The sequence below is a fragment of the Anomaloglossus baeobatrachus genome, chromosome 3 (assembly GCF_048569485.1).
Source record: "Anomaloglossus baeobatrachus isolate aAnoBae1 chromosome 3, aAnoBae1.hap1, whole genome shotgun sequence".
Classification (NCBI taxonomy): Eukaryota; Metazoa; Chordata; class Amphibia; order Anura; family Aromobatidae; genus Anomaloglossus; species Anomaloglossus baeobatrachus.
Genome location: NC_134355.1, coordinates 25,841,737 through 25,869,216, shown reverse-complemented (window position 1 = coordinate 25,869,216; position 27,480 = coordinate 25,841,737). Strand labels below are relative to the sequence as shown.

At 47.7% G+C, this 27,480-nt stretch overlaps 1 protein-coding gene across 1 annotated transcript in view; it reads right to left on the bottom strand.

Moving 5' to 3' along the window:
- Nucleotides 1-5,543: 5,543 nt before the first annotated feature.
- The window catches only part of TMEM63A (transmembrane protein 63A), a 106,531-nt gene continuing 84,594 nt past the window's right edge, over nt 5,544-27,480 (bottom strand). Inside the window, exons 19-23 of the mRNA XM_075339069.1 lie at nt 22,180-22,285; nt 12,020-12,187; nt 11,084-11,196; nt 8,598-8,660; nt 5,544-7,801 (exon numbers count right to left, since the gene is read on the bottom strand). Of these exons, the coding sequence (XP_075195184.1) occupies nt 7,649-7,801; nt 8,598-8,660; nt 11,084-11,196; nt 12,020-12,187; nt 22,180-22,285 (603 nt within the window). The 3' untranslated portion in view covers nt 5,544-7,648. The remainder of the gene's footprint in view (nt 7,802-8,597; nt 8,661-11,083; nt 11,197-12,019; nt 12,188-22,179; nt 22,286-27,480) is intronic.

Genomic DNA, 27,480 nt, shown 5'->3' with positions numbered 1-27,480 from the left:
CCGAGGCGGAGAGGTCAGACAAAATGCAGCAGTTCCAGAAGGCCATAGTCACGGAAGTAGGCAAAGCATTCCCCTCACAAAACGCTAGCGGCATAGGTCATGAATCAGTGGACAACCGAGGCGTACAGCCGAGAGAGGCACAAGTCCAATCCGCCAGAGGTAGGGGAACAGTCTTTAAGATGTGGGACAGTTTTCTCAGCCCCTCACGTACCACAGCCCCTGAGGTGCGGGGTAGTGCCACAAGAAATCCTAAGTTTGCCCAGATGCTGAAGGAGTACCTTGCAGATCGAACAACTGTACTCCGACATTCCTCTGTGCCTTACAATTATTGGGTATCCAAGCTGGACACGTGACATGAATTGGCTCTCTACGCCTTGGAAGTCCTGGCCTGCCCTGCTGCTAGTGTTTTGTCAGAGCGTGTTTTTAGTGCCGCAGGTGGAATCATTACAGATAAACGCACCCGCCTGTCAACTGAAAATGCTGACAGGCTGACTCTGATCAAGATGAACAAGGGTTGGATTGGGCCAGACTTCACCACACCACCAGCAAATGACAGCGGAATTTAAAGTTTGCCATGTACCTCCACTCACCCATGGGTACACACTTCTGGACTTTGGATAATCGCTGGACTGCTCCTCCTTCTCCTCATGCGCCACCATGATGATGACCGTTACAAATTGCAATACTTAGGCCTTTGTTTCAGGTATACCCCCAGTGGTAAATTTTTTCGCCCATTCTTTGCAGAATGGACATTACAACGACAGGAGACCCGCTCCTTTGCAATGGGAACAATGTTTTGAGGCCCTCATGCACGTCTCTACCCAGGGACAACGTGGAGCCTCCCAATTTTTGGCTGCCCTGCCTAAGGGCTATACTACAATAGACCCACTTCCTTACAATGGGCACTTCATGTTTACAGGCCATCATGCACGTCTCTATCCAGGGACAATATGGAGCCTGACGCTGCCACCAACTGCAACACACGTGCTGTTTTTAAATGCAAGCACGGACGCAATAAGAACCTAACTGGTTTTTAGGAGCGACAATTACTGAGAAGTCTGACACTATCAGACACTGCTGACTGACGTGTATTATTATACACTAGACTTGTGCGTTATATAATAGTTTGTGCAAAACGCGCACCTGTCCCCTGCCACCGACTGCCACACACGTGCTGTTTTTAAATGCAAGCACGGACGCAATAAGAACCTAACTGGTTTTTAGGAGCGACAATTACTGAGAAGTCTGACACTATCAGACACTGCTGACTGACGTGTATTATACACTAGACTTGTGCGTTATATAATAGTTTGTGCAAAACGCGCACCTGTCCCCTGCCACCGACTGCCACACACGTGCTGTTTTTAAATGCAAGCACGGACGCAATAAGAACCTAACTGGTTTTTAGGAGCGACAATTACTGAGAAGTCTGACACTATCAGACACTGCTGACTGACGTGTATTATACACTAGACTTGTGCGTTATATAATAGTTTGTGCAAAACGCGCACCTGTCCCCTGCCACCGACTGCCACACACGTGCTGTTTTTAAATGCAAGCACGGACGCAATAAGAACCTAACTGGTTTTTAGGAGCGACAATTACTGAGAAGTCTGACACTATCAGACACTGCTGACTGACGTGTATTATACACTAGACTTGTGCGTTATATAATAGTTTGTGCAAAACGCGCACCTGTACGCTGCCACCGACTGCCACACACGTGCTGTTTTTAAATGCAAGCACGGACGCAATAAGAACCTAACTGGTTTTTAGGAGCGACAATTACTGAGAAGTCTGACACTATCAGACACTGCTGACTGACGTGTATTATACACTAGACTTGTGCGTTATATAATAGTTTGTGCAAAACGCGCACCTGTACGCTGCCACCGACTGCCACACACGTGCTGTTTTTAAATGCAAGCACGGACGCAATAAGAACCTAACTGGTTTTTAGGAGCGACAATTACTGAGAAGTCTGACACTATCAGACACTGCTGACTGACGTGTATTATACACTAGACTTGTGCGTTATATAATAGTTTGTGCAAAACGCGCACCTGTACGCTGCCACCGACTGCCACACACGTGCTGTTTTTAAATGCAAGCACGGACGCAGTAAGAACCTAACTGGTTTTTAGGAGCGACAATTACTGAGAAGTCTGACACTATCAGACACTGCTGACTGACGTGTATTATTATACACTAGACTTGTGCGTTATATAATAGTTTGTGCAAAACGCGCACCTGTCCCCTGCCACCGACTGCCACACACGTGCTGTTTTTAAATGCAAGCACGGACGCAATAAGAACCTAACTGGTTTTTAGGAGCGACAATTACTGAGAAGTCTGACACTATCAGACACTGCTGACTGACGTGTATTATACACTAGACTTGTGCGTTATATAATAGTTTGTGCAAAACGCGCACCTGTACGCTGCCACCGACTGCCACACACGTGCTGTTTTTAAATGCAAGCACGGACGCAATAAGAACCTAACTGGTTTTTAGGAGCGACAATTACTGAGAAGTCTGACACTATCTGGACTGTTTTACACTGTGTACACCAGCCCCAGATATGATGAAGGCTGGTATACGGTCACCACTAGGAATGGCTATATACCCTGCCTGCCTGCCTGTATACTGCTACAATAGTCCTGACAAGGACTCTTCTGGTCACTAGCCTGTATTCCGACCTGGCTATACCCTGCCTGTATATAGCAACAATAGTCCTGAGAAGGACTCTGCTACTGTACTCCGACCTGGCTATACCCTGCCTGCCTGTATACAACTAGAATAGTCCTGAGAAGGACTTCTGGTCACACTGTTTGCAGCCCTGCTCCGGAACTAACTATAAAGGGCCGCAAAGCTTTCCCTGAATCAGCGACACTCTCCCTGCACTGACTGTCTGAATAGCTGTGAGCAGAGCACAGCGCGCCGGCCGGTATAAAGGCTCGGTCACGCTGTGCAGGCCGGCCAATCACTGCAATTCCACAACTAACAGGGCTGTGGCATTGCAGTGGTCTGCCAGCCAATCCCTGCATGAGGGCTGGCTCTCAAAAGAGCGCCAACATGCAGAAATGAAGACCACGAGTACAGCACGAGTATCGCGAGATTACTCGGTCCCCGCCGAGCAGCCCGAGTACAGCGATACTCGTGCGAGTACCGAGTAGTTACAAGCATGCTCGCTCATCACTAGTAACGAGTACTGAGCACCCGAGCATGGTAGTGCCCGCTCATCACTAGTTACAAGTATTGAGCACCAGAGCATGGTAGTGCCCGCTCATCACTAGTTACGAGTACTGAGCACCTGAACATGGTAGTGCCCGCTCATCACTAGTTACGAGTACTGAGCACCTGAGCATGGTAGTGCCCGCTCATCACTAGTTTCGAGTACTGAACACCCGAGCATGGTAGGGCCCGCTCATCACTAGTTACCAGTACTGAGCACCCGAGCATGGTAGTGCCCGCTCATCACTAGTTACCAGTACTGAGCACCCGAGCATGGTAGTGCCCGCTCATCACTAGTTACCAGTACTGAGCACCCGAGCATGGTAGTGCCCACTCATCACTAGTTACCAGTACTGAGCACCTGAGCATGATAGTGCCCGCTCATCACTAGTTACGAGTACTGAGCATGGTAGTGCCCGCTCATCACTAGTTACCAGTACTGAGCACCTGAGCATGGTAGTGCCCGCTCATCACTAGTTACGAGTACTGAACACCCGAGCATGGTAGTGTCCGCTCATCACTAGTTACCAGTACTGAGCACCCGAGCATGGTAGTGCCCACTCATCACTAGTTACGAGTACTGAGCATGGTAGTGTCCGCTCATCACTAGTTACGAGTACTGAGCATGGTAGTGCCCGCTCATCACTAGTTACGAGTACTGAGCACCCGAGCATGGTAGTGCCCGCTCATCACTAGTTACCAGTACTGAGCACCGGAGCATGGTAGTGCCCGCTCATCACTAGTTACGAATACAGAGCACCCGAGCATGGTAGTGCCCGCTCATCACTAGTTACCAGTACTGAACACTGAGCATCATGTGCTCACTCATAAGTTGTGCTAGATCTCGTTTAATTTCCAAATTATTTTGTGCAGGAAGCACAGTGAGGGGCAATTATTTATTTGGGGACGCACATGAGAGATGTTTTTATCCATTAGGCAGTATACTTTTATTTTGTAAGGGGTCCATGTCTGGATGTGCTGCTGAAGACAAGCGGGGAGTCTGGAGAGATGAGCTCTGGGCATGAAATCTCATAGCGTCTGTACTACATGGAGACAAAAGGTATGGGAATGAGTCTAATCAGAGATGTTACCTATAATGTACCTGAATTTAATAGCTTGTGTGTCCCTGCCTGCATGTCATCAGTCCTGTGGTTCCTGTATGGTCCGCAGTCTGATGATGGCTGGTAACAACTCCTTGTACCTCCCCTGCACACTGGGAACTGTGGGTTGATGGAATAGAATTATATATGGGGATGACCTGACATTACAGTGGATCGCTGTACTATGCTTGGTGCTGTATACATGTACTGATGGTGGTTCCGAACTTGTACATATGTAGCTATCCCTAACGTGCTTTATGGTTATATTAAAAGTCCTCAAAACTTAGATATTTGAGGTTAAGAGGAGTATTTGGCAAGTTTTGGCGCTGAACACTCACTTTAAGTTCCTGTGGCAAGGACACCGATGCACTCACCCTTCCGGCTGTCCTGCAGCCTCTGTTCCGGTCATCACTGCAGCTTCCCGCTCCCGATGCCTGCGCACGCCGCACAGGTCTCTAGGGAGTGTGCCTAGGACGCATCACTCCCTGCTTCTAAAAGAGGCAGTGTGCGCACTCTGTATGTGTTTCTACCCAATGGCTGGAGGACACTAGGTACTTAAGGCACCCTCCCCCTTAGGGAGTTGCCTGAGTGACATGTTCATTCAGTTAGATGCATGCTTTCTAGCTGCCAGGTCCTGTATCCTGGGCCAGTTTCCTTTGTCTGCTAACCAGTACTGTTGTTCTAGTACTGCCGTTCTGCCAGTGCCAGCCTGCCAGTCTGTACTAGCCTGCCCATCTGTATCAGCGGACAGGAGGTGAGCTGTGATATCACCTATTGTGTGGAGCATCCTGTTGTCTACTGTATATAGAAATGTTATTCGTCATTGTACGGAAGGAGGAGGTGAGCTGTGATATCACCTATAGTGAATAGTGGATCCTGTTATCTGTAATTGAGGAGAAGGTGAGCTGTGACATCACCTTTTGTGACTGGAGGATCCTCCGTTTTCTCCTGTACATAGATTTATTATTAGACATTGGACAAGAGATGGAGGAGAGTTGTGCCATCACCAGTTGTGAATTGGGCAGTGTGAACATTGCAAGATTTTTGATTAAAAAAAAAAAAAGTTGAAAAATTGGAACAAAAAAGAACTTTTTTTTAACACAAAAGCTTAATTTAAACAATAGATAATATTTGGTTACATTCTCCGTTTATGAGGTTGTTACTATGTGTCCTCAGCATTGCAGAAATTGTACAAAATAAGACAATCATGATTCACACAAAACAAAACATTTATTCTTTTTAATTTATGAATTTATAAAATGATATACATCCGTATATTACAGTAAGACAAAACTATATATACAAAAGTCTTTGGCAATAATTATGTGAATTCAGGATCCCTTACAGTTGGTGCAGCATGTTGGCACTATGTAATGTAGATGAGTGACCGTCCCTGGTGATTGACTGCAGCCTCATGGAAAACAAGAGATCGATGAATCGCAGCTGTAGACCCAAACACGAAGCAGAACCTTCAATATTGACCTAATAATATCTGTATTTTATCCACTTACATCCATAACTGAGCACATGGCAGAAAACTGTGCTGCCCTATAGTGAACCCCATGTGCTGATCGCCAGGGATAATTTTCCTGAATATATCTGTAACATATCATGCAATTTTTAGGGGACTGTGGCACCCAGATCTATTGACCAATTATGTGATATCCTCTCATAAATATCCTACACGGGATTAAGTCCTTTATAAAAGCACAAATCGGTTGGATAACACCAAAATTATTACACACCTACTACCGCTCATTGCTAAAATCACGTCTACAGCATATAGACCGCTGCAGACAATCACTCGGCTCAGCAGATTGTGCTGTCTATCTCCACATGACCTCCAAGTTCAGTGATTGGCGGCAGCGGTCCTGTGCTGTGAATGGGATGTCCCTACTGTAGCTCTATCAGTAGGGAGACGTCAGGGGATAAAGTTGTTTTTTTTTGTGGGCCATTTTACTTTTGAAACATTTCGGTCAGGTTATGCCATAAATGTTCAACAGATGGTCCTACCATTTTGAACTGCTTCTTTTTTTGGGAATGGCGGTCTGCCGTTGTATGCTGACAAGAATGGAGGGGCGGCTCTCGCCATTCACTTGCATGGGAGATCTGAAAATTTACAAGCAGGCAAGGTTTGGCGCTGTTGTTGATGGGAAATAGCCATGTTTTTCAATGGAGACAAGAGATGCATCATAACGATGTGTCCTTAAATCCATCGTGGTGACGATCTGTATTTGTTAATCCATGGAGTGCAAAAAAGGAAATTCGGAGAAAAACTGGCACAATGACAATGAAGAGTCCAACACCGCAGAGATTAAAGGACTGGAGACTGCAAATTGTGAATACTGACGTTGCGTGTGCACCTTCTGGGACCTCTGTATGTTGCATTATGAGCAGTCGGTATATGACAAGTGCCCGTCATATGCGGATTATACCTAGTTTCATTGGCTTTTGTTTGGGCTGCCCTCTTGGGACGGCTTCTGGGACCTCGGGATGTTGCATTGTGAGTGGTCGGTATATGACAAGTGCCCTTCATACATGTAGATAACATACAGTATTGTTGGCTTTCGTTGGGGCTGCCCTCTTTGGCTGCTCCTAGGACCTTTGTATAATGCATTGTGAGCGGTCAGTATATGACAAGTGCCTTCCATACAGGTGGATAACACCTAGTGTTGTTGGCTTTCGTTGGGATTGCCCTCTTCAGATGGCTCCTAGGACCTTTGGATATTCCATTGTGAGTGGTCAGTATATGACAAGTGCCCTTCATATGTTTGGATAACACCCAGTATGGTTGGCTTTCGTTGGTCTCCTCTCTTCGGACGGCTCCTGGGGCCTCTGCATATTGCATTTTGAGAAGTCGGTATATGACAAGTGCCCTTCATACATGTAGTTAACGCACAGTGTGGTTGGCTTTCATTGGGGCTTCCCTCTTGGACAGCTCCTGGGGCCTCTGGATGTTGCATAGTGAGTGGTCAGTATATGACAAGTGCCCTTCATATATATGGAAAACACCTAGAGTCGTTGGCTTTCATTGGGGCTGCCCGCTTTGGGCGGCTCCTTCTCTAACTAAGGACCCAATGGCAGCTGACACCACTGGAGGTCACTGCACGAGAAATTTGGCATTACACGATTCCTATTTCAATATTTGGAGCCGCTCTCGTTCAGATAGACTCCCATCATAGCAGCCTATTTAGAGGGATAACCCTGCAGGAACATAATACAGCAAGGCACATTAGTTCTAATCTACAGGTCTGTTTAGTCACTGGTTTTGCACTGGGATTGGCCTCAGATTGACATATCATCAAGCCCTACACTAGGATTCAGGGTCATCCCATGACACTTGCGGAGCCTCGTCGGTGTTTGCCGCTGTCTCCGTATCTTCCATAGTTCCATATGATGGATGGGGATCAGTTTCCAGTTTTGCGCTCTCAGATTGTGGAGTCATCAATACTCTGGGGATGTAATTCTGCAAAAAAAAAAAAAGATTGTATTAGAGCCTATGGCAAAAGCAAAAGACATTAAGGGATAGGAGCCACCTGGATTTTCACATGTAAGTTAAAGGCACTGACTGCCATGCTGGTGCTAGGATGGTGAATAACATGATACCTTCACTGTCCATATGTGAGGTTTCATTGCAGTAAAACGTTTTATCAAAGTTCCAGAAATCGGTGCAGCAGTTGATTGGCGTGTGCAGCACTATGTGGGTCGGGTATTCCTTTACTATTCCCCCCCCCTGTTTGGTTTTATGGCCTCTATGTTTACACCATTGGTGTTCCAGACGTACATTCTTTAGTTAGTATGCACTTTCTGTCTGAGAACCCTGCCCCACATACAGCCATGTGTCTTATTTCACACATATAGCTTGGTCCTTTGCTTCCCATACAGAGCAAGTTTTTTAACTGCAGATGAGGTTACACATAGGTTAGGGACCCCAAAAAGAGAGATTACCTTGGCGTGGTTTTGGGGCTCTTTAGCATTGATCAATACAATGGCTAAACAGCTCTTATATTCCTATTATTCATAACAGTTATACATATTCCATTTTAGGGTTTTTCATTTTTTCAGATAGTTCATTGTATTTTTCTTCCTAGTATTCCCATAGAAGTTCTTCTTTTCATTATTTCCCCATACATTGTGACTAGTGTGTAACTCTTTATCCTATTGTATAGTTATATATTTTTGAGTCTTGCACCTTGTTCACACCATTGGCGTTCCAGACGTACATTCTTTAATTACTTATTTTTCTTCAATCATATACTCACAGGTGATTTACGTGGGATTTCTCCTTCGATTGGAGTTTCTGTTCCGGGAGTGGATTCAAGTATCTAGATATAAGAATATTGTAATATATAAATCTTTTTTTTCTTCATAAACTGGGGATGCCCTGTCTTTATCTAGGCTTATGAAAGATAGATTATTAAATATAATCCAGTATTTAATTTATTAAAAATATAGTAAATGTTTACAATTATGTAAATATGATAAAAATGACGCACAAACATAATAAATTATGAAAAAATGCTGCAAATATTATGTGTGTGTGTGTATATATATATATATACATATATTATATATAATGTAAAAACATAGAAAATGATGTATAAAATGCTGCAAATATTATAAACTCTCTCTCTCTCATATATATATATATATATATATATATATATATATATATATATTTACATTCACATAGTTTACAATATTTGCAGCATTTTATACATTTATGTTTTTGCATTTTTTATATATATATATATATATATAATATATATATATATATAAAAAATGCAAAAACATAAATGTATAAAATGCTGCAAATATTGTAAACTATGTGAATGTAAATATATATATATATATATATATATATATATATATATATATATATATACAAAATGTAAAAACATAAATGTATAAAATGATACAAATATTATAAACTATGTATATAATGTACAAAGGTATAAAGTGCTGCAAATATTATAAACATATATATATAATGTAAAAATATAATAAATTATGTATAAAATGCTGTAAATATTATAAACTATGTATATAATCTAAAGACAGATATAAAATGCTGCAAATATAAACTATGTTTATAAATAATGTACAAACATAAATGGTATATAAATTGCTGTAAATATTAGAAATTATATATATATATATATATATATATATATATAGTGTTCAAACATAATAAATCATGTATAAAATGCTTTAAGTATTATAAAGAATGTATAAAAATGATGTAAAAATATGATAATGTATAACTATCAAACCAAATCATAATGGAGTTTCAATCACTAAAGAGTGACCTTACATATATATATATATATGTATATAGTGTTCAAACATAATAAATCATGTATAAAATGCTTTAAGTATTATAAAGAATGTATAAAAATGATGTAAAAATATGATAATGTATAACTATCAAACCAAATCATAATGGAGTTTCAATCACTAAAGAGTGACCTTACATTTGCTATTTTTCGGCAGCGCACTGTAGACTGGGACTGAATGAGCAGAGTCATCTCATAGGACAAGTAACTTTATGGTAGTTCTATTGTACTCTGCGGCAGGATAATGATATTGGACAGACTGGCCTCTGTATGCAGCTCTATTGTGGAGGGGGCTGTACTTCATTAAGTCCTAGAAAATGGACAAGTTTAACCCTGTGGACTACAGATGGGTCTGCTGTTCAGCTGGAGTGAGCTGCCTTGCATTTTGTTTATTTCTTTTTACCATCGAGCATTGGATTGAAAATTAGTTTTCAGATGTAGTTAGATCTCTTTATTCAGAGCCGGAGACCCTTCAGCCTCACCTGAGCTACACGTAAGGCATCTCATTCAGCCAACCTGTACCCCACTTTATACTGATGAGGGTCAAAACCGCTGAAACTAGATTTATTACAGCTGGATCTCAATACATAGCTGACCATTTCTAATTAAAGGGTGACTACATATTTTTTTTTTACATTTCCCTTTTTAAATATTGTTGCTCAATAGAGACCAAATGTCCTAAAACAAAAAGATGGAGCTCTCCACTAATCGTCAAAGGTAAGCACAGAGGTGCACGGGCTTCCCCCATTCACTGCTCTGCACGGGCTCCGAAGATATGTTGGGCGCGTCTGCCCCTTGGTTTGAGTAATTGGGGTTCATAATTTTCACTGATGATATCAGTAAATCATGATATCATAAACTTTTCGCATTACAAAGAGCTTTAGAAAATGTTTTTTTTTTCAGCCAATCCTCTTCAAGAAAGCTGCTCACGGCTATGTGCAGTTTTTCTTTTAGTGTTTTTTGGACAAGAAATTGAGCAGAAATTCACCAAATCCTCCTAAAAATGTGTAATTTCCACTCACTTTCTACTTTGAATATCTGCAAAAAGGCTCGGTATGCACATAACCCCCAAAAAAGCTTGAAAAACTTATGTGGGATCTTTTTCTTTTCCCCTAAAGAGGATTTTTAAATTTGATAAAATGCCTTGGGGGAAGAAGATCCTGATGAAATCAGCTGACAAATTTAAAAGTCTGCAGAAAATGCTTTCGGCGACAAAAAAAAAACAAAAAAAAAAACACCTTTTAAAAATCAACTCTAAACAGATTAAAAAAAAAAACCAAAAAAAACAAAACACATACTCCCTAAAAAAAAAAAAAAAAAGATTTCTTTAGTCGGTTTCCACTTGAAAATGTTTCTTTTTTGAGCCCTAAAAAAACCTTGCGAAATTAACCTTAATGAGACGAAACACTCACCTTGTAATTAAAAGGACTAAGATGTTTGAAGCAACCGAAGCAGGTATACGAGATGAGGAGCAGGATAGTAATGAGCAAAATGACCAGAGTGAAAAGTGTGGCGCCTTTGAAACCTATTGAAAAAAAATAAAAGTAAATAAAAACTAGGAACAATAGTTCTTATGACAGGTAGTTATAAACTTAAAGGGGTTGTCCACTACTTTTACATTGACATTGTTGATCTATCCTTAGGGGTACTTTGCACGCTGCGACATTGCTAGCGATCTCGTTAGCGATGCGAAATGCTAGATCGCAAGTGCGATCTTTCGAGATCGCACATGCGTAAAATGACCTATGTGCGATCTCGAAAGATCGCACTTGAGATCTAGCATTTCACATCGCTAACGAGATCGCTAGCGATGTCGCAGCGTGCAAAGTACCCCTTAGGATAGGTCATTAATGTCTGATCGGCCGGGGTCCAACACCCAGCACCCCCACTAATCAGCCGTTCCCGGTGGCGGCAGTGGCAGGCGGAAATGCTCAGTTCCGGAGCTACTTCATCAACTGATAGCGGCCGTGACCGGGTACTGCACATCTGCCTGCTATGGTAGGTGCAGTACCCGGCAGCGGCCGCTAACAGAAGACAGAGCAGCTCCGGAACTGAGCATTTCTGGCTACCTACTGCCACCGCCGCCACCGGGAACAGCTGATCGGCGGGTGTGCGGAGTGTCGGACCCCGGCCGATCAGACATTGATGACCTATCTGAACTATAAGCCATCAATGTAAAAGTAGTGGACAACCTCTTTAATGCCGGCTTGAGGATTGGCTGATTGCCATGGATAAGGCTTTGGAGAACCCCTTTAAATGCTCGAACCGATCCCCTACAAGTGCATGTACATAGTATATGTACTAAAATGTTATGGATTAGTTTTACAAACTAAAAAAGGAGTTTTTACCCATCCGAAGAAGAGAGAAGAAAAACAGCCACATGATGCACAGGATTGGTGCCGCCAGAGACTGGTTCACAGCCGCAAAGTGGATCTTCCGGTCCAGTTTGGTGGGCAGATAGGCGTAATACAGGTTGTGTCTGTCCACTACGTGTTTCAGCAGCATGTAGATCAATCCTGGGGAGGACAAACGGTCATAGAAATGTAAAGATCACATGGAATAGTGACCTAATTCCTAAGTGGGGGTTGGAATGTAAAGTATGGAAGACCCAGAAGTGAATATACAGTATGTTTTGTATACTTAGGGACAGATTAGCATGTTTTGTCGTTGCAGCCAAATTTGCAATAATGACAGCAGGACGTGCGGCCATATGACTTGTAATGTTTAGAATGGGTTCTCAAAAAGGGATAGTAAAACTGTCCCTTTGTAATTTATAGAAAAAGGTAACAATTTTAGCATTAGGGTATAAAGGCCAGCTTCCTATGGCCTCACTAAAACGTCAACATGTCTTTATTGAACCCCTTTATGTACTTTCTAACAAGCCCCTTTTTGTGTCTTCCAGATTTTTGAATTTCTAATAAATGTATTTTATAACTGGACTTGTATTATGTTAATTAGTGGGTGACTAATTGTGGGGTTGTTATTTTTCCCAGACTAGTTCCACTAATCAGGTTGGTTGTGAGTAATATGATTTGCAAGAGTGACGTCACCACCAACTCTATGCAAACTTTGCTCGTGAGTGCAGCATTCTGCCTCCCTGGCATTGGGGAGTGAAGCAAGGTGTTCGCTATCCAGCTTCTTTTGTGCAGTGCGGATGCCCCAGGAGGCAGCAGTAACGCAGGACTCACGGTAACAACCGACTGAGCCCCGCATCAGTGCTTCCTCCCGGCGAATGCGGGGTACACGATATATCTGGGTGTAATGTTGGCCGGGGGTTCAGCCGAGGCTGGGGGTTGTAGTAGTGTCCCCGGCTGGCCCACTACATGAAAAGGGGATAAAATGTAGCATATAGGTGATGGGGGGTCCCACTCTCAGGAGTAATTGTTTCCATAAACCAATGACAGAGGCTGTGTTTTCTTCCAATGTTTGAACTTTACTACAAATCACAACTTCAGATTCAACTTCTTCCCCATAAGGGAGGTACCACTTTGCTTTAGGACGGGACACACAATTCCACAACAAGTTCAGCGTTCTGGCAGTCACAGAGCCCCACCGGCTTCCTGGAGCACCGGCCCTTCTCACTAAGGATTTGGACATTTGACTAGGGTGATTCCCACTCCAGGAGTCCCTACGATATGTATCCATGGCGGCCGCCCCTAAGGCTATGTTCACATTTCCGTTTTGCATCAGTCACATGCGTTGCTTGACGCTTATGACTGATGCGTTGTACAACGGGTGACAAGAAATGGAATTCATTGTCATGAGAAAGCGGATTCTGTTGTAAAACGAGAGAGAGAGAGAGCGATCAGCTGATTGTCCACAATAGCCGGACACAGCCTTTTGAGAGCGATCAGCTGATCGCCCAGCGGCCGACTTCTGTGAACGATCAGCTGATCGCCCGGCTGATCGCTCCCAAAAGCCGGCGGCCGGCAATTGTGAACAATCAGCTGGCTTTTGAGAGCGATCAACTGATCTCCTGGCGGACGGATTGTGAACGATCAGCTGATCGCTCTCAAAGCCGGCCGCCGGGAGATCAGCTGATCGCTCTTAAAAGCCGACGGCTGGTAGATTAGCTGATCGCTCACAGAAGCCGGCCGATCAGCTGATCGTTCGGCCACCGAGAGAGAGACATTCATTTGCATGATTAAACACAAGATCTGAGCATATGCAGTGAAAACAAAAGGATTCCGCTGCTCAAAAAAAACATTAAATGCTGCGTTCCTGCTGCCCGACGGTCAATCGTTCCACGACTGATCAGTTGGGCGGCGAATGCAACACAAGGGCATCAGTCGCAATCCGTCTATGGGAAACAACGAAATCCGCCAAACGGATTGCGTTGTTTATCAGAGCGGCGGATTGTGACTGATCCTAAACAATGAAAATGTGAACATAGCCTAAGGCTTGGCCCCCTACTTCTCTGCGTACCATGCACATCACGTCTGTCCCTTGTCCGTAGGAGCGCTCCTCACTTGCTCCCAGCAACTGCTCTGTCTCTCCACTGCCACCCTTCTGCTTAGGCTGGGGCCACATGGGGATCTACTGCGATCCTCGCATGACACTCGGCTCGCGCTGGCAGCACAACAGGAGCTGAGTGTCATGTGATCGGACCTCAGCTAAGGGGGGCACTCAGGAGGGGAAGGCCAGTGCTGAGGAGGGGAGGGCCGGCGCTGCAGAGGGGAGGGAGGGATTTATCTCCCTCTCTCCTCCATTGCCGGCTATTGCCATTCCCGCCCTGCACTTGCAGTACACCGGTGTACTGCGATAGTGCAGTGTGATTTTTCTCTCGCCCCATAGACTTGGATGGGTGCGAGAGAAACCTGGATCGCATTACACTCGCAGCATGCTGCAATTGTTTTCTTGGTCCGATTAGGGCTGAGAAAATAATCGCTCATGTGCGCTGACACACAGGATAATATTGGTCCGAGTGGAATGCGATGTTTTATCGCATCCCACTCGCTTCAATTTTCACGCCGTGTGTCTTAAGCCACATTCTCTCTGCTCCCACTCACTGTCCCTCCTTTTCTCCTGCCTCCTTTTCCTGACATCGTGGGCCGCGCGAACTTTCCTGCCCTAGCAACCCCACCAGTAACACTTTGTGCCTGACACTCCGGCCTCTAACTAGGGGAGCTCAGCGCCATCTTGTTGTAGCCGGTGGGACTGTGGCAAACCCATTACAGTATACACATACAGTAGTTCCACACAAATAACACCAATAAATACATCAATACACAGCCAGAAAAGTAAATCACATATCACAACACCGCAAGTCTTCAGGGAGGCTTACAGGGGTCCAGTCACCCTCATATATGGGGAGCATAAGAAACTTATTCGATGGAATAAGATGCATATTTAATAATAGATGTAATGATATAAATATAAAAAATACATAATAAATATTGCACCAAAAATCTAGGACTGGAATGAAAAAAAGGATAAATCGCAAGAAGTAGGAGAAAAAAACAAAGGAAACCATCAAGAGTCCAAATATGAGGTGACATTTTTATTAAACCAAAAGAAAAGGATATGTGTGGTGACAAAGTATGGTGGATATAGCAAGAGACATCTGGGCTAAAAAAGTACAAACAGCCAATCCAAATACACGTGTGCTAATGTTGGAAAAAAAATAGTATATTACTAGACAAATATAAAGGCCAGAAGCTATATGCCTAGATGAAAACTACACAAAGATAGCAGATGTAGCCAAAAAAGAGAATTTTGTTTACTTACCGTAAATTCTTTTTCTTATAGTTCCGACATGGGAGACCCAAACCATGGGTGTATAGCTTCTGCCTCCGGAGGACACACAAAGTACTACACTCAAACGTGTAGCTCCTCCCTCCGGGCTATATACACCCCCTGGATGACAATCTAACCAGTTCAGTGCAAAAGCTGAAGGAGGACATCCACCCATAAGTAGAGATAGAGTAAAACTCGGAAAGACCGGAACTCTGTCTACTAACAACAGCCGGTGAAAACACACGGAACAAAAAACTGCCAACAGGCAACAGGGAGGGTGCTGGGTCTCCCATGTCGGAACTATAAGAAAAAGAATTTACGGTAAGTAAACAAAATTCTCTTTTTCTTCATCGTTCCTTATGGGAGACCCAAACCATGGGACGTTCCAAAGCAGTCCATGGGTGGGAAATAAACCAAACTGAGAAGTAGGCAAAACCTAACTTCACAAATGGGCGACAGCCGCCTGAAGAATGCGTCTGCCCAAGCTCGCATCTGCCGAAGCATGAGCATGCACTTGGTAGTGCTTTGAAAAAGTGTGCAGACTGGACCAAGTGGCAGCCTGACAAACCTGCTGAGCCGTAGCCTGGTGCCTGAAAGCCCAGGAGGCACCGACAGCTCTGGTCGAGTGTGCCTTAATCCCTGGCGGAGGAGGCACCTGAGAACACTGGTAGGCATCGGTGATAGCCGACCTGATCCAACGAGCTAGGGTCGGTTTAGAAGCAGCGAGACCCTTGCGCTGACCAGTGGTTAGCACAAAAAGTGAGGTGCACCGCCTAAAAACGGCGGTGCGTGACACATAGATTCGGAGCGCTCGCACCAAATCTAAGGAATGCAACGCCTTCTCAAAGCGATGCACAGGGGCCGGACAAAGAGAAGGCAATGAAATATCCTGGTTAAGGTGGAAAGAAGACACCACCTTAGGGAGAAAGTCCGGAGCCGGACGAAGAACCACCTTGTCTTGGTGAAACACCAAAAAGGGGGATTCCGAAGAGAGCGCAGCCAAATCAGAAACTCTCCTGAGAGAAGTTATGGCTACTAGAAAAACAACTTTCTGTGAAAGTCTAAACAAAGGAACCTCCCTGAGAGGCTCAAAGGGGGGTTTCTGTAAGGCCGTGAGGACCAGATTAAGGTCCCAGGGATCCAAGGGCCGCCGGTAAGGAGGAATGATGTGAGATGTGCCCTGCATGAAGGTGCGCACCTGAGCCAGTCGGGCGATACGCCGCTGGAACAATACCGACAGAGCCGACACCTGTCCCTTGAGGGAATTGAGGGACAGTCCTAGCTGTAGACCGGACTGTAGAAAAGACAGGATGGTCGGCAAGGAGAACGGCCAAGGAGCATGGTCGGAAGAGCGACACCAGGACAGGAAAATCCTCCAAGTCCTGTGGTAAATCTTGGCCGAAGAAGACTTCCGAGCCTGAGTCATAGTGGAGATGACCTCAGAGGGAATGCCTGAAGCCGTCAGGATCCAGGACTCAAGAGCCACGCCGTCAATCTGAGAGCCGCAGAATTCTGGCGGAAGAACGGACCTTGAGAGAGAAGGTCTGGGCGGTCCGGGAGATGCCACGGCACCCCTACGGACAGACGGAGCAGGTCTGGGTACCAAGCTCGCCTGGGCCAGTCCGGAGCAATGATTATGACTCGACGGCCCTCCATTCTGATCTTGCGCAGAACCCTGGGCAAGAGAGCTAGAGGGGGGAACACATAGGCCAGACGGAACTGAGACCAATCTTGAACCAGTGCGTCCGCTGCGAAGGCTTGAGGGTCGTGGGAGCGAGCCACGTAAACCGGAACCTTGTTGTTGTGCCGGGACGCCATTAGATCCACTTCCGGAGTGCCCCACTTGCGGCAGATTGATCTGAACACTGCCGGATGCAGGGCCCACTCGCCGCTGTCCACAGTTTGACGGCTGAGATAATCGGCCTCCCAGTTTTCTACGCCTGGGATGTGGACTGCAGATATGGTGGACTTGGAGTCCTCCGTCCACTGGAGGATTCGTTGAACCTCCAACATCGCCAGATGGCTGCGAGTCCCGCCCTGGTGATTGATGTAGGCAACCGCTGTCGCGTTGTCCGACTGAACTCGAACGTGCCTGCCCGCCAACAGGTGGTGAAAGGCTAGGAGAGCTAGAAACACAGCTCTGATCTCCAGCACATTGATCGAGAGGGCCGATTCGGACGGAGTCCAAGTGCCCTGTGCTCGGTGATGGAGAAATACTGCTCCCCAACCGGAGAGGCTGGCATCCGTGGTGAGAATCACCCAGGACGGAGTCAGGAAGGAGCGTCCCTGTGACAGAGAGAGGGGCCGAAGCCACCACTGAAGGGAGCTCCTGGTCTGTGACGACAGAGCCACCAGCCTGTGCAAGGAAGAGATCCGCTTGTCCCAACAGCGGAGAATGTCCAGCTGCAGGGGACGCAGATGGAACTGGGCAAAGGGAACCGCTTCCATTGACGCCACCATCTGACCCAGCACCTGCATGAGGTGCCTGATGGAATGACGGCGGTGCCGCAGCAGAGAGCGCACCGCCAGACGAAGGGACTGCTGTTTGACTAAGGGCAACTTGACAAGTAACGGCAGAGTCTCGAATTGCATCCCTAGGTACATAAGTACCTGGGTCGGGGTCAGAGTGGACTTGGGCAGGTTGACAAGCCACCCGAACTGAACGAGCGTGGCGAGAGTGAGTGACACACTCCGCTGGCAGTCTGCACTGGATGAGGCCTTGACTAGAAGGTCGTCCAGGTAAGGAATCACTGCCAACCCCTGGAGGTGCAGAACCGCAACCACTGCTGCCATGACCTTGGTGAATACTCGAGGGGCCGTGGCTAATCCGAAGGGGAGAGCCACGAATTGGAAATGTTCCTCTCCGATTGCAAAGCGTAGCCAACGCTGGTGTGAAACCGCAATAGGCACATGCAGATAGGCATCTCTGATGTCGATGGATGCCAGAAAATCTCCTTGGGTCATTGAGGCAATGACTGATCTCAGAGATTCCATGCGAAAGCGCCGCACCTGAACATGCTTGTTGAGAAGCTTGAGATCCAGGATGGGCCGGAAGGAACCGTCCTTCTTGGGGACTAGAAAGAGGTTTGAGTAGAAACCGATGAACCGTTCACGGGCGGGAACCGGAACAATTACACCGTTGGCCTGCAGGGATGCAACGGCCTGAGAGAAGGCGGCGGCTTTGGAGCGGGGGGGGTGGACAGAAAAAATCTGTTTGGCGGGCTGGAAGAAAATTCTATCCTGTAGCCGTGGGAGATGATATCCTGCACCCACTGATCGGAGACGTGTTGAAACCACACGTCGCCAAAGTGGGAGAGCCTGCCACCGACCAAGGACGTTGCTGGCGCAGCCAGATAGTCAAGAGGGGGCTGCCTTAGTGGCAGCGGCTCCTCCGGTCTTTTGAGGACGCGGCTTCGCGTGCCAGTTGGGTTTACGATCCTTGGCTGCGGTAGTGGACGAGGATGAGGGCTTAGAGGATGACCAGTTAGAGGAACGAAAGGAACGAAACCTCGATTGGTTCCTGCCCTGGACAGGTTTCCTGGTTTTAGTTTGTGGCAAGGAAGTACTCTTCCCGCCAGTAGCTTCCTTAATTATTTCATCCAGTTGTTCACCAAACAGCCGGGACCCAGTAAAAGGAAGACTCGCAAGGAACTACTTAGAGGAAGCGTCTGCTTTACACTCTCGAAGCCACAAGATCCTGCGGATCACGAGGGAGTTAGCGGAGGCCATCGCCGTGCGGTGAGAAGCCTCCAGAATGGCAGACATGGCGTAGGATGAAAAAGCCGAAGCTTGAGAAGTTAAGGCATCCATCTCAGGTATAGAGTCCCTGGTGAGGGAATGTATCTCCGCCAGAGAGGCAGAGACTGCCTTAAGAGCCCACACTGCCGCAAAAGACGGGAAGAACGAGGCTCCTGTCGCCTCATATACAGACTTGGCCAGAAGGTCAACCTGGCGGTCAGTGGGATCCTTAAGAGAAGTGCCATCAGCCACAGCTACGACTGTGCTGGCTGAGATTCTGGACACCGGAGGGTCTACCTTTGGAGACTGGGCCCATTCCTTAACCACCTCTGGTGGAAAAGGAAACCGGTCATCAGAACTACGCTTCGGAAAACGTTTGTCAGGACAGGCCCTGGGCTTGGTGACAGTGGCCTGAAAAGCGGAGTGGTTAAAAAACGTACTCCTAGCTTTCTTAGGTGAGGCAAACTGGTGTATCTCTACCAGAGAGGCTTGTTCCTCTGACTCTGGTGGGTTGAGGTTCAGTACGGAGTTAATGGACGCAATTAAGTCACTAACATCTGCATCACCCTCAGACAAGTCAATGGGGTACATAGAGGTAGCGTCTGAGCCCACAGTAAACGAATCCTCCTCGCCCTGCACATCGGCTCGTGAATCAGAGCCGTGGGACGAGGAAGGAGAAGGGTCCCTGCGTCTCCGTTTAGGGGGACGGGGTCCTAGGACATGCTCTGAGAGCTCTGCAGAGCTCGGAGCAGCAGAGGCACCCTGAGAAGAGGGCTGATGCATGGTCAGCAGAGTCCGGGACAGCTGCCCCATGGAGTCGGCAAAAGACTGGGAAATAGCTTTGGAAAAGGATGCTACCCAAGCCGGGGGATCAGCCACTGGGGCTGGAGCGGCCGGAGGAACCCCTGAGGAGGCTCCAGGCTGAGACACAACCATGTTAGCACAGGCATCACAATGTGGGTATGTGCTTGGCTCTGGCAGAATGAGCTTACATGCAGTGCATATAGCGTACAGCTTTGCAGCCTTGCTCCGGGTGACAGACATGCTGCTGAGGTGGAAGCTCTGCAGCAAGAATACACTCCTATAGAATGTCCTGAGAGTGTATAATAAAGCCCACAACCAGAGGTTGTGGCTTACCAGACCGCTCTCTGTGTGCCCTCCGGATTCCACAGCTCGGACCCCCAGTAAAGCGTCAGCCTTCCTAGAAAGCAGCAGGTTCAGCAGCCAGCGCCGATCAGTGTGATAAACGCTGAGAAAATGGCGCTGGGAGGAGGAGGGGGGGCGGAGATTAGCCCAAGAGCGGGAAACCGGAGGGCTAAGGAGAGATGCAGGGGAGGGAAACTTCTCCTCAGAGAGGAGTGTCCTCCCCTCTGCTGGATGGCCGGTGGGCGGCGCCACTCTATTCCCCTGCATGCAGGGGAAGATGAAAACGAAACTAGGCCCAAACAGAAGCCGGGGCCTAGATTTTAACATGCGGCCGACAAGCAGGCACCTTCGGCGCGGTTCTCAGGGGAAACCCCCAGAACCGGTCGGAATTTACAGTAAAGATAAAAAACATACTTTCCCCCTAATAAAAGTACCCGGGACCCCTGAAAAACGTCTCAATACTTAGCTTTTGAGACGCAGGGCCATGTCCCTGTGGGGGTGTTAAACGCTCCTTCCAGCACGAACCAGACAGGGCTGCGGATGGAGACCGGTCTTCTGCAAAGCAGAGAGGACCGTGATGGCTCCCACTTCAAACCAGAGCCTCTCAGAGGATGTTGAAGGAGCGCGGCATGTGAAGGCTCCAGCCTTGTAAAGTCAACCTTAACAGCACCGCCGACACAGTGGGGTGAGAAGGGACATGCCGGGAGTCCAGACTGGACCCGCTTTTCTTCCATATCTTTAAAATCAAAAATAAAAATGAAAAAAATCAGAGAATGCATGTGTGTGTGTGATCCTCCTGACACAAAGCATTGAACTGGTTAGATTGTCATCCAGGGGGTGTATATAGCCCGGAGGGAGGAGCTACACGTTTGAGTGTAGTACTTTGTGTCTCCTCCGGAGGCAGAAGCTATACACCCATGGTTTGGGTCTCCCATAAGGAACGATGAAGAAAAAGCCTACCGAAGACCAAAGCAAAAATAGGGAACTTTATTAAATAAATAAATAATGAGCCAATTGAATGGTCAAATAAGAAAAAATGAAAACACTAAGGTCAAACGGTAGGTAAAAGATCTTGTGCAGTACCTGAAGGATTAGACGCAGGAGTAAGCGTCTACCCGATGCGTTTCGGTGGAAACCTTCGTCGGGGGCGGTGACATGGGGAGCATAATCCAGCTTCACTGTGCATTGCCAGGGAGGCAGAGATTTGGCAGAGCCGATCTTGCAAATTATGTCACTCATGCCCACTGTACAGTGATAACATGATTACTGGGAAAATTAGTCCAGGGAAGGCAATGTCCCCCCACAAATAGTCACCCACTAAGCCCAGCTATAAAATGAATATTCTGGAGATTTATAAATCTATAACATAGAAAAAGGAGCTTGTGAGAAGCTCATAAATGGGTTAATAAAGATATGGTGGAGATTCAGGGAGGGATTGGGGCAGCTGACCAGTTTCCATTAAGAAGTGAATAAAAAAAACTAGAGAAATGCAAACGTCTCCTTACATATCTGTATTTAAAACAGAAGGAAGACCATTAATATGAGTGATGGGTCTAACTATGTCGCAGGTGGGAACTATTTTGTGCCATAGCGGTCATTGTAGACTGAAGATATGGAGTGAAGGCGTTAAACCGCTCCGCCGTGGAGGAGTAACAGGAAAGCGCAAGTCCTGGATTGTGATTTATTAGTCTAAGAGTTTCAGAGAACAGATTACTCCTTCATCAGGACAAATCACATTACAAGAATTTCTGATTTAACCTTTTCCAGGTAAGACCCTATTGCACCATTGTCTTTCCAGCACCTAGAGTTTTCATAGCTGTCATTGTGTAAAGTTGGGGATCCTCATCTATGGTGTCTATTTGCCCCCAAAAATTTTAGTATGACTTACCAAAAGGCACAATGATAGGACAGGTGATGCTGTAGGCTGTGATAACTGTGAAGACGCACAACAGATAGGCATACATGGCTCCAAACTGGTATTCATAGGCCTGATGCTATAGGACAGGAGACAAGAATAAGTACAAAAATTGGGCACTTATCTGCACCATTATTTTCATTTTTACACCTTATCGATAAAGGGCTTTGCTGCCTTTTTCATGAAATAGCCTCAGACCAGTACATATGATATATCTGGTATTACAGCTAAACTCCATTAATGTAAAGAAGGGAATTTTGTTTACTTACCGTAAATTCCTTTTCTTCTAGCTCTAATTGGGAGACCCAGACAATTGGGTGTATAGGCTATGCCTCCGGAGGCCGCACAAAGTATTACACTCAAAAGTGTTAAGCCCCTCCCCTTCTGCCTATACACCCCCCGTGCTCCCACGGGCTCCTCAGTTTTGGTGCAAAAGCAAGAAGGAGGAAAAAGAATTAAAAACTGGTTTAAAGTAACTTCAATCCGAAGGAATATCGGAGAACTGAAACCATTCAACATGAACAACATGTGTACACAAAAAAACAGGGGCGGGTGCTGGGTCTCCCAATTAGAGCTAGAAGAAAAGGAATTTACGGTAAGTAAACAAAATTCCCTTCTTCTTTGTCGCTCTATTGGGAGACCCAGACAATTGGGACGTCCAAAAGCAGTCCCTGGGTGGGTAAATAATACCTCATAATAGAGCCGTAACGGCTCCGTCCTACAGGTGGGCAACCGCCGCCTGAAGGACTCGCCTACCTAGGCTGGCATCTGCCGAAGCATAGGTATGCACCTGATAGTGTTTCGTGAAAGTGTGCAGGCTCGACCAGGTAGCTGCCTGACACACCTGCTGAGCCGTAGCCTGGTGCCGCAAGGCCCAGGACGCTCCCACGGCCCTGGTAGAATGGGCCTTCAGCCCTGAGGGAACCGGAAGCCCCGAGGAACGATAAGCTTCGAGAATTGGTTCCTTGATCCACCGAGCCAGGGTTGATTTGGAAGCTTGTGTCCCTTTACGCTGGCCAGCGACAAGGACAAAGAGTGCATCCGAGCGGCGCAGGGGCGCCGTACGAGAAATGTAGAATCTGAGTGCTCTCACCAGATCTAACAAGTGCAAATCCTTTTCACATTGGTGAACTGGATGAGGACAAAAAGAGGGTAAGGAGATATCCTGATTGAGATGAAAGGGGGATACCACCTTAGGGAGAAATTCCGGAACCGGACGCAGAACCACCTTGTCCTGGTGAAACACCAGGAAAGGGGCTTTGCATGACAGCGCTGCTAGCTCAGACACTCTCCGAAGTGAAGTGACTGCTACTAGGAAAACCACTTTCTGCGAAAGGCGTGAGAGAGAGATATCCCTCATTGGCTCGAACGGTGGTTTCTGAAGAACCATCAGCACCCTGTTCAGATCCCAGGGTTCTAACGGACGCTTGTAAGGAGGAACGATGTGACAAACCCCCTGCAGGAACGTGCGTACCTGTGGAAGTCTGGCTAGGCGCTTCTGGAAAAACACAGAGAGCGCTGAGACTTGTCCCTTAATGGAGCCGAGCGACAAACCCTTTTCAAGTCCAGATTGAAGGAAGGACAGAAAAGTGGGCAAGGCAAAAGGCCAGGGAGAAAAACCCTGAGCAGAGCACCATGACAGGAAAATTTTCCACGTCCTGTGGTAGATCTTGGCGGACGTTTGTTTCCTAGCCTGTCTCATAGTGACAATGACCTCTTGAGATAATCCTGAAGACGCTAGGATCCAGGACTCAATGGCCACACAGTCAGGTTGAGGGCCGCAGAATTCAAATGGAAAAACGGCCCTTGAGACAGCAAGTCTGGTCGGTCTGGTCGGTCTGGTAGTGCCCACGGTTGGCCGACCGTGAGATGCCACAGATCCGGGTACCACGACCTCCTCGGCCAGTCTGGAGCGACGAGGATGACGCGGCGGCAGTCGGCCCTGATCTTGCGTAACACTCTGGGCAACAGTGCCAGCGGAGGAAACACATAAGGGATCTGAAACTGCGACCAATCCTGAACTAAGGCGTCTGCCGCCATAGCTCTGTGATCGTGAGATCGTGCCATGAACGTCGGTACCTTGTTGTTGTGCCGGGACGCCATTAGGTCGACGTCCGGCCTCCCTCAGCGACAACAGATCTCCTGAAACACGCCCGGGTGAAGAGACCATTCCCCTGCGTCCATGCCCTGGCGACTGAGAAAGTCTGCTTCCCAGTTTTCGACGCCCGGGATGTGAACTGCGGAGATGGTGGAGGCCGTGGCTTCCACCCACATCAAAATCCGCCGGACTTCCTGGAAGGCTTGCCGACTGCGTGTTCCGCCTTGGTGGTTGATGTAAGCCACCACTGTGGAGTTGTCCGACTGAATTCGGATCTGCTTGCCTTCCAGCCACTGCTGGAATACTTTTTAGGGCAAGATACACTGCCCTGATCTTCAGAACATTGATCTGAAGCGAGGACTCTTGCTGAGTCCACGTACCCTGAGCCCTGTGGTGGAGAAAGACTGCTCCCCACCCTGACAGACTCGCGTCCGTCGTGACCACCTCCCAGGATGGGGGTAGGAAGGATTTCCCATGCGATAATGAAGTGGGAAGAAAGCCACCCCCTAAGGGAAGCTTTGGTTGCCTGAGAGAGGGAGACGTTCCTGTCGAGGGACGTCGGTTTCCTGTCCTATTTGCGTAGGATGTCCCAATGAAGAGGACGCAGGTGAAACTGCGCGAAAGGAACTGCCTCCATTGCTGCCACCATCTTCCCCAGGAAGTGCATGAGGCCCTTCAAGGGGTGTGCTTGACCTTGAAGGAGAGATTGCACCCCTTTCTGTAGTGAACGCTTGTTGATCAGCGGAAGCTTCACTATCGCCGATAGGGTATGAAACTCCATGCCAAGATATGTCAGCGATTGGGCTGGTGTCAGATTTGACTTTGGAAAATTGATGATCCACCCGAAACTCTGGAGAGCCCCCAGAGAAGCGTCGGGGCTGTGTTGGCATGCCTCCTGAGAGGGTGCCTTGATCAGCAGATCGTCCAAGTAAGGGATCACCGAGTGACCCTGAGAGTGGAGGACCGCAACTACTGTAGCCCTGACCTTGGTGAAAACCCGTGGGGCTGTAGCCAGGCCGAACTGCAGTGCCACGAACTGCAGGTGTTCGTCTCCTATGGTGAAGCGCAAGAAGCGTTGGTGCTCTGGAGCCACCGGTACGTGGAGAAAAGCATCTTTGATATCGATCGATGCAAGGAAATCTTCTGGGGACATTGAGTCGATGACGGAGCGGAGGGTTTCCATCCGGAACCGTCTGGTCTATACGTGTTTGTTGAGCAGTTACGGGTCCAGGACAGGACGGAAAGACCCGTCCTTCTTTGTAACCACAAACAGGTTGGAGAAAAACCCGTGACCCTGTTGCTGAAGAGGAACAGGGACCACCACTCCTTCTGCCCTCAGGGTGCCCAGCGCCTGCAGAAGAGCCTCGGCTCGCTCGGGAGGCGGGGATAACCTGAAGAATCGAGTCGGGGGACGAGAGGCGAACTCTAACTTGTAACCGTGAGACAGAATGTCTCTCGCCCAACGGTCTTTTACCCTTGGCAGCCAGGAGTCGCAAAGGCGGGAAAGCCTGCCACCAACCGAGGATGCGGATTGAGGAGACCGAAAGCCATCAAGAAACCGCTTTGGTAGCGGCACCTCCGGTGGTCTTTTTGACTTAGACCGCCATGAATCGGAGAGCCCTTGATCTATTCAGAGGCCTTTTGGACGAGGAGAATTGGGACCTGCCCGCGCCCCGAAAGAACCGAAACCTCGACTGCCCCATCCTCTGTTGGGGTATGTTCGGTTTGGGCTGGGGTAAGGATGTATCCTTTCCCTTGTATTGTTTGATGATTTCATCCAAACGTTCGCCAAACAGTCGGTCGCCAGAAATTGGCAAACTGGTTAAACGCTTTTTTGGAAGCAGAATCTGCCTTCCAGTTCCGTAGCCACAAGGCCCTGCAGAGTACCACCGAATTGGCGGAAGCAACCGCCATACGGCTCGCAGAGTCCAGGACAGCATTAATAGCGTAAGACGCAAATGCCGACGTCTGTGTGGCTGCGTTAATTTGCGCTTGACCTGCTGAGATAGCTTGTAGCACCCATACGGCTGCAAATGCTGGTGCAAAAGAAGCGCTGATAGCTTCATAGATGGATTTCAATCAGAGCTCCATCTGCCTGTGAGTGGCATCTTTGATTGATAGACGCTATAAGATCGTTCACTATGGCGTCCCCGTCAGGCGTATCAAGATTGAGAGCGGCCTCAGGATCAGAATCCTGATCAGCTGTCTCCGCTTCATCATCCAGGGATTCCCCCCGCTGAGACCCTGACCAATATGAAGATGTCGAGGGAATTTCCCAGCGAGCTCGCTTAGACGGTCAGGGGCTGGGGTCTGTATCAGAGACCTCACTCTGGGATCTATGAGACACCCCGGGGAGACCTCTGGTCCAACTGAGGTGGGCCAGGGAGCAATGATTCAACAGTGCCCCTGTGCTGAGATACCGGTCTGGATTGCTCAGTGGATCCTGCCGGCAGAGGGGTCGTACATGCGGCGCAGGCAGCATAGTAAGCCTGTGGTTTGGCGCTCCTGCCTTTTATGGGCGCCATGCTGTTGACTTCCCTGAGCAACACAATATATATACAGAATCAACTGTGCACCATACAGTGTAAAGCATATCTTATAAACATATGATTTAAAATTACACTCCTGCACAAATGTGGCTAGCACCACAGATGCTGCATACCCCCCGCATAAAGCGGTTGTGAGGCCACCAGGGTCCCTGCCTGGGTCTGTCAGAATTTGTCCCCCTCTGCAGCATTCAAGGAGCTGACAGGAATGGCTGCCGGCTTCTGAGGAGAGGACAGTGAGGGGGGTGGAGTATGCAAAGCATGCTCCAGCCCTCAGTGCTGCTCATCCTGTGCAGCGTCCCGCCCTTCCCCTGCTTGTCAGGGCTGTGGGCGGGAGGAAGAAAGACTAGGCCGCAAAAGCCGGGGACTCGAGTAATAAACGCGGCCGCCGTAAAAGCGCGGCCGCGCGGAAGTCCCCGGCGCACTACAAGTCCCAGCCGCGCCTCAGTGTCAAAACATGGCGGCGGCGGTCAGCGCGGTAGTCTCCCTACATAAACACACTCAGCGATGCTGAGTGTGTAATGGCACGGCTGCCGGCGTCCTGAGAGAGGAGGAAGCCGTGGGCGTGACCCTTAGAAAGTGCGGGAACTGGTGCCTCACAGTGCAGTGAGGGGAGTGGAGTATGCAAAG